The sequence below is a fragment of the Numenius arquata genome, chromosome 22 (genome assembly GCF_964106895.1).
Source record: "Numenius arquata chromosome 22, bNumArq3.hap1.1, whole genome shotgun sequence".
Taxonomy (NCBI): domain Eukaryota; kingdom Metazoa; phylum Chordata; class Aves; order Charadriiformes; family Scolopacidae; genus Numenius; species Numenius arquata.
This window is the reverse complement of record NC_133597.1, coordinates 5,983,283-5,996,124: the sequence shown is the minus strand read 5'-3', so window position 1 is coordinate 5,996,124 and position 12,842 is coordinate 5,983,283. Positions and strand designations below refer to the sequence as shown.

At 59.3% G+C, this 12,842-nt stretch overlaps 1 protein-coding gene across 1 annotated transcript; it reads left to right on the top strand.

Moving 5' to 3' along the window:
- Positions 1–424: 424 nt before the first annotated feature.
- On the top strand, positions 425–10,013 carry ADAMTS15 (ADAM metallopeptidase with thrombospondin type 1 motif 15). The gene is given in 9 exon segments (XM_074162269.1): positions 425–721; positions 723–1,346; positions 5,550–5,682; positions 6,212–6,379; positions 6,781–7,064; positions 7,570–7,747; positions 7,863–8,044; positions 8,622–8,797; positions 9,233–10,013. Coding segments are annotated over 9 exon segments (2,823 nt in total).
- Positions 10,014–12,842: the final 2,829 nt, after the last annotated feature.

Here is a 12,842-nt window from a genome sequence, read left to right as displayed (position 1 = left end):
CCCCCCCCACCCCCCCACCAGCACCGCCCCGGGGAGGCGGCGGCGGCAGCCCCGGGCGGAGCGCGGTTCTCCCGGCCCCGTTCCTCCGCCGGCCCCGCTCCGTTCCCGGCCCCCCGCACCGGAGTGGCTGCGGCGGGGCCAAGCCTCGCCCCGTTCCCCCCCCCCCCCCCGCAACACCTCCCCGACCCGATCCCGCCGTATATAAACCCGATGGGCCCCCACAAGGCAGGTAGCGGCGGGGCAGGCGGCTCGCACGGCCGCTCCGCTCCCCTCCAGCCTCCGCCGAGTTTTGGGAAGAGGAGGAGGAGGAGGAAAGAAGGAGGGAGGGTGGGAGGAAGGGGGGGGCCGGGTCTTGCTTTGTGTCCCCCCCCTTGCTCCCCCTCCCCAAAACCCCCGATGTCGCCGGCGTGAGCCCGCCGGGAGGATGCTGTCGCTGCTGCCGCTGCTGCTGCTGGGCGCCCCGGGGCTGAGCCTGCCCTCGGGGGGGCCCCCGGCGGACACCGAGCTGGTCACCCCCCTCCGCCTGGACCCCGACATCAACGGGCGGTCTTACTTCAGGCGGGGTCCCGTCGAATCCCCCCGGGGAGGGCAAGCCGTGGTTTTCCAGCTCTCGGCTTTCGGGGAGGATTTCTACCTCCATCTCACCCCCGACGCCCACTTCATCGCGCCCGCCTTCGCCGCCCATCACCTGGGGGGCGCGCCCGGGGCCGCCCCCCCCCCTCCCCGGCCTCCGCCACTGCTTTTATTCGGGGGATGTCAACGCCGACCGGGAATCTTTCGCCGCCCTCAGCCTTTGCGGGGGGCTCCGGGGGGCTTTCGGCTACCGTGGAGCCGAGTATATCATCAGCCCGCTGGCGGGGGGGGCGGCCGGCGGAGCCCACCGCCTCCAGCGCCGCAGCCCCGGCCGCCCCGTCGGGGCCGGAGCATCCCGCTGCGCCGTGGGCTCCGGGCTCACCCCCGGGGTGCTGCAGGCTTTGGACAAGTACCGGGGGCGCGGGGGGGGGAAAGGGGGTCGGGCCAAGCGTTTCGCCTCGGTCCCCCGTTACGTGGAGACCTTGGTGGTGGCCGACGAGTCGATGGTGAAGTTCCACGGGGACGACCTCCAGCACTACCTGCTCACCCTGATGGCCACCGCCGCCCGCCTCTACAAGCACCCCAGCATCCGTAACCCCATCCAGATCTCCGTCGTCAAGTTCCTCCTCATCGGGCAGGATGACAAGGGGCCCAAGGTCACCGGCAACGCCGCCCTCACTCTCCGCAACTTCTGCGCCTGGCAGAAGAAGTGGAACAAGGTCAGCGACAAGCACCCCGAGTACTGGGACACCGCCATCCTCTTCACCAAGCAGGTGGGTTGCAGGAGTGTGTGTGTGTGGGGGGGGGGGGGGGGGGGGGGGTGACCCGGAGGGGCTGTCCTCAATTTCCAGGAGCCCTGCGCCGTGTTGAGGTTTCCTGCCGCCTGCACCCCACCTCTGGTGCACGCTGGAGGAGATTAGTGCCTGATCCCCCTTTCCCAAGGGACCCTCCACCCTCGGATGCCGGGGCGGGGGGAGCAGAGGTGTAGAGCAAGCCCTCTTGAGCCAGCCCTTGCTGGCCTCTGGGCGGGTTTTGGCCAGTGGCCCAGAGAAATCCCTGCCAGGGGTTGAGCGAGGCCAGGAGGTGTGCAGGTTGTCTCCATGGGCAGAAACCTACTTCTCCTTCCCCCTGCCTGCTGGCAAGAGCCTCGGCAGCTGGTCGTCACCCCAAAATGCGGGGATTCCAGCCCAGAAGAGGAGGAGTGTGGCCCCGCTCCCCCCTCCCCGGCTGGGAACAGCTCACAGTGCCACCTGCCAAGAAAAAACACCACCTCTCCCCGCTTCCTCTGACTCATGGTCCTCCTGAGAACCTGAAGCTCTCCTCCCCGCGCTGGCTGCTCTGCGTGGACGCGGTTCAGCGCTGGAAGAAAAGCAGGAGAGACACAGCCAGGGCTTGCAGATCTTGTGTGGGGGGAGGCCAGAGCCTCCCCCACGGCTGCCGGGAGCTGGCTGCATCCCTGGGGTGGGAGAGGGGCTGCCTTCTGCTCGCCTTTGGCTACGTGGGGTGGTTGCTGCGCCAGGATGAGCTCTTCATCCCCACACCCCGATAAATTGGGTGACACCGAAGTGGTGACACCGCTCCAAATGCTCCTCCTCTTCCCCGTGGTCCTGTCTCTGCGTTGACACCCTGCACCCCTAAATTTTTGGGATCACTCTAATGGGAGGGGAGAAGGATGAGACCAGCTCGAAGGGGATGTTCACTTTTTACCTATTTGTGTTTCCTCCTTCCCCCATCCCTTCCCAGATGCCTTTGGATTAGGGAATGGGTCGGGAACTCCCCTCAACAGCAGGGAGACCATTCCCAAAACATCTTTCCAGGTCAAGCACTGGTGGGTGGGAAGGATACGGCATCCAGCTCAGTTCAGCCACTCCTCGCCTGGGGTCAGCGCGGGCTGAGGATGGCCGGGAGCAGGAACGATGCTGTGCAGGATGAGCGAGACCTTGTCCCACCCCTTCTCCCTGTCCCCCGCATCCTCTGTCCGGCTGAAAATCCTACCGGAGCAGAGGCAGGGCTGAACCCCAGGCTGCTGGAGCAGGTCCTGGTTGCTGACACCCCTGTGAGGACCCAGCCAGCTCCATCTCTGGTGGAAACCCGGTGAGGTCACCGGAGCCGCGTGCTGGGATGGATTCGGGGATTCGGTCCCAGCCATTCAAAAGCTGCGGATCGCAGCCGGGCTGCATTTTTTACACATTGCTAAACCATCCATTCCTGAAATCCCCAAGCAAGCGCGGTGCAAAGGCACACACGATCGAGGAGACATCTGCCTTCCTTGAGTGCATCCATCTGTGGTCCCCTGACACCCTGGAGCTTATCTCCCTGCCAAAAAGCTCTTGCATAAGCCCCCAACTTAAATTTCATCTCAAGCCCGGGTGATAGGCAGTTTCCAGTTGTCTCAACGAGTTGCTGATGAAGGGGGCTGTCCCCTCCCGAGGTTGTGGATTTGCCTTTTGGGATCTTGGTCCTGGTCAGCCGGTGGGTGCGGATCCACCACCAACTGCAGCTGTGGGACCTTCACCTTCCTTCCCGAGCTCTTGTTGGAGGGTCCTGCAGAGCATCCAGCCTTCAGCCACGTTCCTACCTCGTGGAAATATCCCCACACACCACAGCAAAGGGCTCTCACCCATCCTGAACCTTGCCGTCCCACCAGCAAAGGTCTGCTGAACATCTTTGGCCTGCTGTACAACCAAAGGGATGTCACACCAAGGAATGTCCGGCTGCAGCCCAGCGTGCAGGAGATCCTGCAGAGGAATTTGGAACCCCACACTCTGTAGCTCAAGGCTCAGTTTTTTGGGGTTGCTTTGGACACACGCGGGGAGCCTCCATGGTTGGGAGAGTGCCTATGACCTCTGAGGAGGTGAACTGATGCACTAGCCACAAGGATCCTCCCGAGGTGACCTGCAGAACATCTGGAGAAGTTCACAAGGGGATGGAGAAGCAACCACGGATGAAGGGCAGGAGACCCCTGATGGTGCATGGAGCACCCCTTGGTGTGGTGTGAGGAATGCTGGGCATTCTCCCCATATTTGGGCTGGCAGTGGAGGATATCGATGATGGTGAGGATACCGTGCAGAGGCAGATCTGGCCCTTTGCATGCCACTTTCCCACCTTAAAACTCTTGCCTTTCTCCCTCCTTCCTTCCGTAGCTCCATCCCTGCACCACTGCTTGCATTGCCTCCCCTCCTGGGCAGGTTGAACCCCGGGCAAAGCTGGAGGAGATGTTTTGGGGGGGAGTAGGACCCCTCATTAGAGCCCAGAGATGCTGCCCGGCCTTGGAAAACGGGCTGTCCATAGCACTGTGGCTGGGGGGTGGGATTTAAGGAAAACCCCGTTAGGAGGTTGGGAGGAAGAAGTGGGTCAGTGTGTCAGTGCAGGTGTTGGGCCGGGAGCCAAGGGCTCGCCGCGCCAGCGAGGAAACGGCAGCTCTTCAAAGAGCAGCCGGCGGCCGCCTCTTCCCCGTGATGCTGGGTGGTGGTCGTCCCCCCCCCATTTTCACCCCTCAAACCCCCCAGTGCTGGGACTGCCACAGGAGAGAGCATGGGCTGGGGCGGGGGGGGGGGTGCTTTGGGCAAGCTGCATCCCTGGGTTAGCTCGGTGTGGGGATGGCACTGGCTCCTGGTGGCATTTTGGGGCAGGGGACCTTGTGCTTGGGGCTTGCCAGCCCCATTTGGTCACCTTATGCTCACCCATGGTGGCCCTGCCGCCAGGGATGGGGGGTTGCCACCTGATGTCCCTGCCAGCATCGATGCACAGTGGGATCAGGGATGTGACAGGGTCCCAGATGACAAGGAAAACTGTTGAAGAGTGGAAAGATGAACCCGGTTGTACAAGATGGGCTTTTCCACCAGCCGGCCCAGACCCAGGCATTTTCCTGCCTTGCCTCTCCAGGGATCACGGTCTCGTCTGTGCCTCCAGACTTCGTAGCCACAGGGCTCCTGTTAAAGCCATCTCAGCCCTGGCTGGGGCTCTCCGAAGTCGTCGGGTCTGTTATTTACCCACGGCTCAACCTGCCTGCGCGGGAATGCCTTCAGCTTGGAAACCTCGCTGGAAATGTTGGCAGAGCCGCTCCTGCAAGATTTCGAGCAACCCGAAGGCTTTGGCCGGGCGAGCGCGGAGCATGAATCACGCTTATTTATAGCATGGGAGCGCCCGGCGAGTCCCTTACGTTTTCTTTTCATGTGGAAAGCTGCTCCCTGGCCCCTGCACGGCCTCTCCGGCAGCTCCCAGCCCAGCTGGGAGGATGGGGATGATGCTCCAGCCTTCACAAGCCACCGAGAGATCCCAGGAGGGGAAGGGAGCATCCAAGGACAAGGCTGTGGTGGCTCTCCATCTTCAAACAGGGACTTTTTATTTTCATGAGGGACTTTGGGTCCCAAAGAAGGGCAGATCCACCTACGACAGGATCTTTTCCATCCTCTGTCCTGGTGACATCTATGTGGGGTCCGGCCATCCTCAAGTTGGGGGTGGTTCCTCCTTCCATCAGCTGGGCTTGGCTGCTCCTCGAGGGACGGCTGCCAAGTGTCTTGGAGAGACAGGAGCATTTCCCTCAGCCTCAGGAACCTCTGGACCTGGTCCAGGGGCTTCTTGTTCCTGGGAAGGTGTTGAGAAATGAGGTTGTTGAGAAGTGGGTCAGCTGTGAGACCAAGGCCAGGTGCCTTCCTGCCCATTCCTTGAGGAACCGGAGCCAGGCTGACTCCTCCGAGCCGAAATCTTCCTCCACCCTGGCTGGAGGAGCCGTTGGGGTGGGAAAAACTGTCGTTGGAGGCACGGGAGGATGCTACACACAAAAAACATCCCCAGTGCCATGCAAACACATCATTGCAGCCCGGTCTGGGTCGGGGTGAGGTTTCCTGGTGTGGTCACCATCCCTTTGGGCTTCCTCCCCCCCCAGCAGCCTGGGATCAGCTCCCCATGGGGTACCGGGGATGGGGAACCCCTTGCTGACCCCAGGACTAACCCCTTGCCTCCCTGCCTCACAGGACCTGTGCGGTGCCACCACCTGCGACACGCTGGGGATGGCGGATGTGGGCACCATGTGCGACCCCAAGCGCAGCTGCTCCGTCATCGAGGACGACGGGCTGCCCTCGGCTTTCACCACCGCCCACGAGCTGGGTAAGGCCCTCCCCCCCCTCCCTCCCCCAGCCTCTCAGGAGGGATGCCATGAGCTGGCAAGGTTCAAAATAACCCTGGTATCAGCCTCCGGAAGATCAGACAATAGCCAGCATCTGGTGATGGAGAAACTCCATGAGACACCCCCCTGCCCCGAGCTGGGTGGGAAAGAGCTGCCGAGAAAGTGAAAGGCGTTGCTGTTGTGGGTTTCCAGGATTTAGGAATCCCAAAATAACAGGCGGAGGGCACACCTACCACCAGAGACGCTTGTGTTCCTCAGCAGGAGGGAAAGGGGGGGGCAAGCGATGAAGGCTCTCTGCAATTTTCTTTGTCCTTCCTTTCCCGTGTACTTTGGGACAGCAAGTTCCCGACATCTACGTGAGCACCATCCTTCCCCTGCTGCCTCCTGGGCTCTCCACAGCCATTTCAATCCTTGCAAGGGTCTGCTCCGCTCCGTGCCTCAGTTTCCCCCCTTGCAAGAACCCCCAGGTGGGGTTATTCATGCTGCCCCCCTCTTCCTACCCCCCCCCAGGCCATGTCTTCAACATGCCCCATGACAATGTGAAGGCCTGCGAGGAGGTCTTCGGTCGGCTGAAGACCAACCACATGATGTCCCCCACCCTCATCCAGATTGACCGCGCCAACCCCTGGTCAGCCTGCAGTGCTGCCATCATCACTGACTTCCTCGACAGCGGCCACGGTGAGCCCTCCTGTGCCCCTCGCCTTCTTACCTGTGCTCCTGCCTCATGGGAGCAGGATCCATCCCTAGGACCATCACTGGGAGAGGCTGATAGAGCAACTCTTCTCCCCAGTCTGCAAACCAAATTAGAGGGAAATAGGGATTTTGGAGGTGTTTCTGCACCAGATGAGCTTCCTTAGTGGTGGGGTGTCCACAGGTGGTGATGCTCTACCCAGCATCACCAAGAGATGGAGTCACTTGGGTCTGGGATGACCTCAAGGGCATCCCTGGGGTAACACCAGTCCTGGTGTGCATGTGGCTGGGATAACTTTGGCAAAATTGTCAGCAGCCATCCCTCCCCACACTGGTCCATACAACCCCCCCGAGGACCCGGTAGACCCCTTCCCTCCCCGTTCCCGCAGGAGACTGCTTGCTGGACCAGCCTGCCAAACCCATCCCGCTGCCTGAAGACCTGCCAGGGACGAGCTACAGCCTGAACCAGCAGTGCGAGCTGGCCTTCGGGGTGGGCTCCAAGCCCTGCCCCTACATGCAGTACTGCGCCAAGCTCTGGTGCACGGGCAAAGCCCGGGGACAGATCGTCTGCCAGACCCGACACTTCCCCTGGGCGGATGGCACCAGCTGCGGCGAGGGTCGCTTCTGCTTGAAGGGGGCCTGCGTTGAGAGGCATAACATCAGTAAGTACAGGGTGAGTACCTGCACCGTGAAACCCCAAAAGACGTCCCGTGGGGTCACCCTGAGTTTTTTGCTGAGGGATCCCTCCACCTCCTGGTGCTGGGGACCCGGTGGGGGGACAGCAGCGTGAAGGGAATCATCATAGAATGGTTGGGTTGGAAGGGACCTTAAAGATCATCTTTTTTCAAGGGACCTGGAAAAAGGGACACCTTCCACTAGACCAGGTTGCTCAAAGCCCCGTGAGCTTGGTTTTGAGCCCCATGAGCTTGGTTTTGAGCCCCACGAGCCTGGTTTCGAGTCCCATGCTCAAAACCAAGAGATGGGGCTCCCTTGGGTATTGCCTATTTCTCAGGGAGGGATGTTGCTGCTCTGCTCCATCCAGCCCTGGGCAGGTTTTGGTGGGCAACCGGCAGAGAATTTTGCTCGTGAAGGGATGGATTGGAGTCTGGGGAGCCCCAGCTCAGGATGGAGCCAGCAGTAAAGGGGATGCAGCATCTCATCCCACCGCATCCCTGCAGGTGGATGGTGGTTGGGCCAAGTGGGCGCCCTATGGGCCGTGCTCGAGGACGTGTGGTGGTGGGGTCCAGCTGGCCAAGAGGGACTGCACCCACCCCGTGCCAGCCAACGGGGGCTCCTACTGCGAGGGTGTCCGTGTCAAGTACCGCTCCTGCAACCTGGACCCCTGCCCTGCTGCAGGTAAGGGGCTGGAGCCCGGCTTCTTATGGTGTGCACAGCCTACAACAACCCCATAAATCCAGTGCTGGAGGTCCAGGCTGGTCCCCAATCCCATGCACATCCCCATTTCTTCCAGTGCCGGGGAAGAGCTTCCGTGAGGAGCAGTGTGAGGCTTTCAACGGCTACAGCCACAGCACCAACCGGCTCACTGCCTCCGTCTCCTGGGTCCCCAAGTACTCCGGTGTCTCGCCCCGGGATAAATGCAAGCTCATCTGCCGGGCTAACGGCACTGGCTACTTCTACGTGCTGGCTCCCAAGGTTGGTGAGGGACCTCCAGGGTCAGCATCTGGGCTGTAGGATGACTCCAGCGTGCCTCAAGATAAACGCCTTTTGCTTATCTGGTGGGCAGATGGTGCTAGATGAGGTTATGGAGGAGGAGAATCCACCAGGCTGGTAGGAATCAGGACAGACATGTCTTCTTATTCATTTCAGGGCTAGAGTTGGTCTGTGGAGGGTCTTCCTCCAGGTTTCTGAAAGTGCCTCTAGGACATGCCCATAATCCTGAAATGTAGAATGATATTGCTGAGTTGGGGAAGCAACATGCAGGCAGGACAGGGCAGGTGGCCAGACATGGGACCAAGGGCTTGTCTTCCTGATGCAGCCCATTCCCTTTGTGCCGATGCAATGGAAAGGGCAGAAAATAATGCAGGTGCAGCAGAGAAGGGATGTAGTCCCATCCGTCTCTTCTCAGAGACCCTGAAAATCCCAACTGCAGAGCAGAGCATGAGCAAAGGGTGACACGGTGCCTCCCAGCAGGAGGTGTTGGGTGGATTTTGGGGCGTTTGTGAGGTGGCACAGGGAAATGCAGCAGCTTGTTTTGCTCACCCCGGTGCAGGTTGTGGATGGCACCCCTTGCTCCCCAGACTCCACCTCCGTCTGCGTCCAGGGCAAATGCATCAAGGCTGGCTGCGATGGGAAGCTGGGCTCCAAAAAGAAATTCGACAAGTGCAGCGTGTGTGGTGGAGACAACAAGAGCTGCAAGAAGGTCTCAGGCTTGTTCACCAAACCCATGTAAGTGTTAGGTAACCATGGGCACTCTCCCCTCTCCCGGCTTTTTGGGGTGGATGCAAGAAGGTGGTGGAGATGGTGATGGGGGCTAAGTCCACCCTGAGCAAACTCTCCTGGTGCTGGTGTACATCACCCTGTGGAGAACTGGGCTAGCTCTGGAGGAGAAGCAGGACACATTCAACGTCCTGTCAGCTTCTGCTGATGGAGTTATCTCTGGTACATCCATGTTGTTGAGCCGGTGGAGATGAAGCATCTCCTCAGATCCGGGTGACTTCAGCCTAGATGAAACTCAGCATAGAGAGGAGATTCAGAATTATCTTTGTGGGAAGGAGGAGATAACTGTAGGGGTGGGAAGATCTCAGGTCTGCAGAGCTTTGGGCTGAGGCCACATCACAAGAGGATGTCCCCCTTGCCTGATGACCTGCTCTTCTCTTCCAGGCATGGCTACAACTTCGTGGTGGTCATCCCGGCGGGCGCCTCCAACATCGACATCAGGCAGCGGGGCTACAAAGGGCTCATCAGCGACGACAACTACCTGGCGCTGAAGAACGGGCAGGGCAAGTACCTGCTGAATGGCCACTTCATCGTCTCAGCCGTGGAGAGGGACCTGATGGTGAAGGGCAGCGTCCTGCGGTACAGCGGCACCGGCACCGCCGTCGAGAGCCTCCAAGCCTTCAAACCCATCCAGGAACCCTTGACTTTGGAGGTGCTCTCCGTGGGGAAGATGACCCCTCCTCGGGTACGCTACTCCTTCTACCTCCCCAAGGAGAGCAAGGAGGACAAGTCCTCCTACAAGAAGGAGGGCAAGACCCCACCGGACCTCAACAACAGCGTCCTCAGCCTGTCCAACCGCTTGGATGGGGGGAGACCCAGCTACAAACGTCCCTCCTACAAGTGGGCGGCGGGGGGCTGGGAGGCTTGCTCCGTCACCTGCGGCGATGGCTTGCAGAAGCGGTCGGTGGCTTGTCGCGACTCCTACGGCCAACCGGCTGCCGAGTGCGACGCCGCACAGCGACCGGCCGACGTCCGGCTCTGCGGGGAGCCCTGCCCAGCCTGGGAAGCTGGACCTTGGTCTCCTTGCTCCAAGAGCTGCGGTCGGGGTTTCAAGAGACGGGCGCTGAAGTGCTGGGTCCCGAGTGGGCGCCTGCTGCCCCGGGAGAGTTGCAATTTTCGGAGGAAGCCGCAGGAGCTGGACTTTTGCACCTTGAGGCCATGCTGAGCGGGTCAAGGAAGTGTCTGCAAAGAAGGGCATGATGGTGTTCCTCCGGCTGGATGCGGCCAAGGGGTCAGGAGAGGGGGAGATGTCCATAGCACATAGTAAACGGGGGGGGGGTGGTTGGGGGGGTGGGGAGAAAAGAAAAAAAGGGGGTGGGAAAAAAAAGGGACCTGGGTGTGGGGACAGAGCACGCACACCCCACGTGCCCGGGAGAGAGGGATTTTTACCGACCAGGTCACTCGGAGACAGGGCGGGAACGAACATCTACCTCGAAGCCGCCGACCGACGCAGAACCCCAGCGGCAGAGGCTGGGAGTCGCGGGGAGGGAGGGGGATGGATGGGAACGAGGGGGAATCGCTGCCCGGGATCGGGATGGATCCCAGGACAGGCAGGGAGAAGCCCCTACATTGCACAGTTGAAGCCTCCCCCACCTTCCCAGGGCCAAGCCTACCTCCCCCCTCCCCGGGTTCCCCCAACACTCCTGCTAAAAGGGACCAAAAAGGATTTACCAATGCAATGATGGCAAATCATACTGTCCAGCCACTGGTGTGATGAGTTGCTTGGCCTGATGCCTCCAGGGCTCGCTGGCGATAACTTTCCAGGTCCGGAGAGCCCCAGCAGCATCCCTGGGCCAGGCTGGCAGGTGGTGGTTTTATTTTCGTTTTCTCCTCGTGTTTATGACCTGACCAGTGTAGATTTTATGGTGCTTAACTCTGTATTTTTGTTGTTTTAACCTCCTTCCTCCCCTCCCCGATGGATGTAACCCTTGCGTAGCAGGGACGGTGTTATTCCCGGGGGGGGTGTTATTTCCCATCCTATGGTGCTTCGGTCGAGGGCAGGTTGGAAACTGCCCACCTGAGGTTTTTCAGGGTTAAAAAGGATCACTACGGACCTGAGATCTGAGCTGTCATTCCAAAAAAAACCCCAACAAGCAACTGTACTGTGGTACCACAGGGTCAGACACAGCCCCACCAGTCACCAGTACTTGACTCCGCTCTGGAAATGGTGCTCGCTGCTTAATGGGACCAGTATGCCATGCCCAGACATCTCTGCCATCCAGCCTTTGGGCCAGGCTGGGTTATTTTTCCTCTGCATTAAGCCCCCCCCGCCCCGAGCTATCAGAGCCGGGATGACATTCCAAGCATCGCTTTTGAGCTGCGGGAGCAGAAGATAAATTCAGGTTTTGGGTTTTCCCTAGGGAACAAAGGGCTCAGTGGGGTTCAGGCGTGTGGAAGAAGAGCATGGGGTTGAACCTCTTGCTGCTGCAGAGCATCTACAACCAGCTTCCCCCTCCGGGGTTTTATTCGGTACCTCTGAGGGTCCCGGAGCATCGTGCCCGTGGTGGTGGGAGCTGCCTTACCTCACACACCACCCCCTGCCCAATGACCCTTAACACGTCCTTTAAGGTTTCTTGCTCCCATCAAATCATCAGGGACCATTTAACTTCTTGCTTTTCCACTGATGAAGGTGCCTCTTAATTAGCTGCGACCCTGAGCGAACCAGAGTCTCTGGGTCGAACTATGGCATTACTGGGACCAGCAAGAAGGGACATTACACAGATTATGGGTAGGCTGAAGATGCTGTCTCAGCAATTAGAGGCTTGGAGCCTACCTTTCTCCCTCGATCCCATGCAGGTATAGCGTGGAAACTCCTCGTGCCCATTGGTCTGCTCCCAAAGGTCTCCAGCTGTGGGCAGAGTGAGAAAGATCACAAGGTAGCACAAGGGGTTTCCTCGCTAGACCTTCCCACCAGCTTCCAAAACTCCTCGTGGCAATGTCTGTGGACCCATCCTCCCTCCCTGGATCTGTGTAAGACGATAATATTTTGGGTCTCCACGCTGCAGATGCTGCGGTTGCTCCCACGCAGCAAGGGATAGGACTTCATCTTCCAGGAAAACCCTTCCAGGTCTCCATTCCCATGACCGTATTGTCCATTCTCCGAGGGTTTTCCCGCGTGGCCAAGCCCGACATGCTTTCCTCGGGGGGACAGAGCTCCCCTTTTGTGTCTTGCCATCCAAGAGATGGTTCCCAAAGCCACCGAGATATCGTCACCCTCGTTCACATCAGGGGGGGAAAGGAGGTGGGGAGGAGGGATTTCTTGTGTTGCCGTTCTTTTGCCGAGTGTGCAGCGAAAGGACGGGAGATGCCGATCGTACTGGCTGCTTTGTGTATACCATGTATACTAAACATCGATCTCTGCTGTTTGTGCCTCAATAGCAAACCTGAAATAAAACTGTATTTAAAGTTACGCCTGGTTTCCCGGGGAGGGAAAATATTTGTGTCCATGTCATTTAGCTGGTGGCTTTAGAGCATTTCTGGTCTTGTTGACATCCTAGCCTCTTTGGAGCATCATTAATTCAAGAAAAAAACACAACTTTGACTGCCTGACAAGTTTTTTGTGACTTTTCTGCTACAAAAAAACCCAACCCAAACAGCCTGAAGGAACCAGTGGTGGATTATTCCGCTCAAGCCCCAGGTCTCACCTGCATCAGGACATTAAGTACCGGCGGCTGGTTTGCTTTAGCCTGAAATCAGGATGCTCTTTTGTCAGGATAACAGCAATATAGGGTTAAACGGATTAATGTACACTGGAACGGTGCTCTCATATCCTGGAACAACTGTGTCTGCAAATACCATTGTCCGGGACCATCCCTTCCCGAAGTGCTATTCCGGACTGATCCTCTCCGTACGTGGACAAACCCTGGGTCTCAGCCCCGTGTCCCATCACCTCCGGATGGTCTGGGAAAAGCAAGATTAGCTGGGTGCCCGGAAAACAGCCCCCATTCCTCCTGCCCATTCCCAGCACACCCTCCCTGAGTCAGAGCCCTCTTCC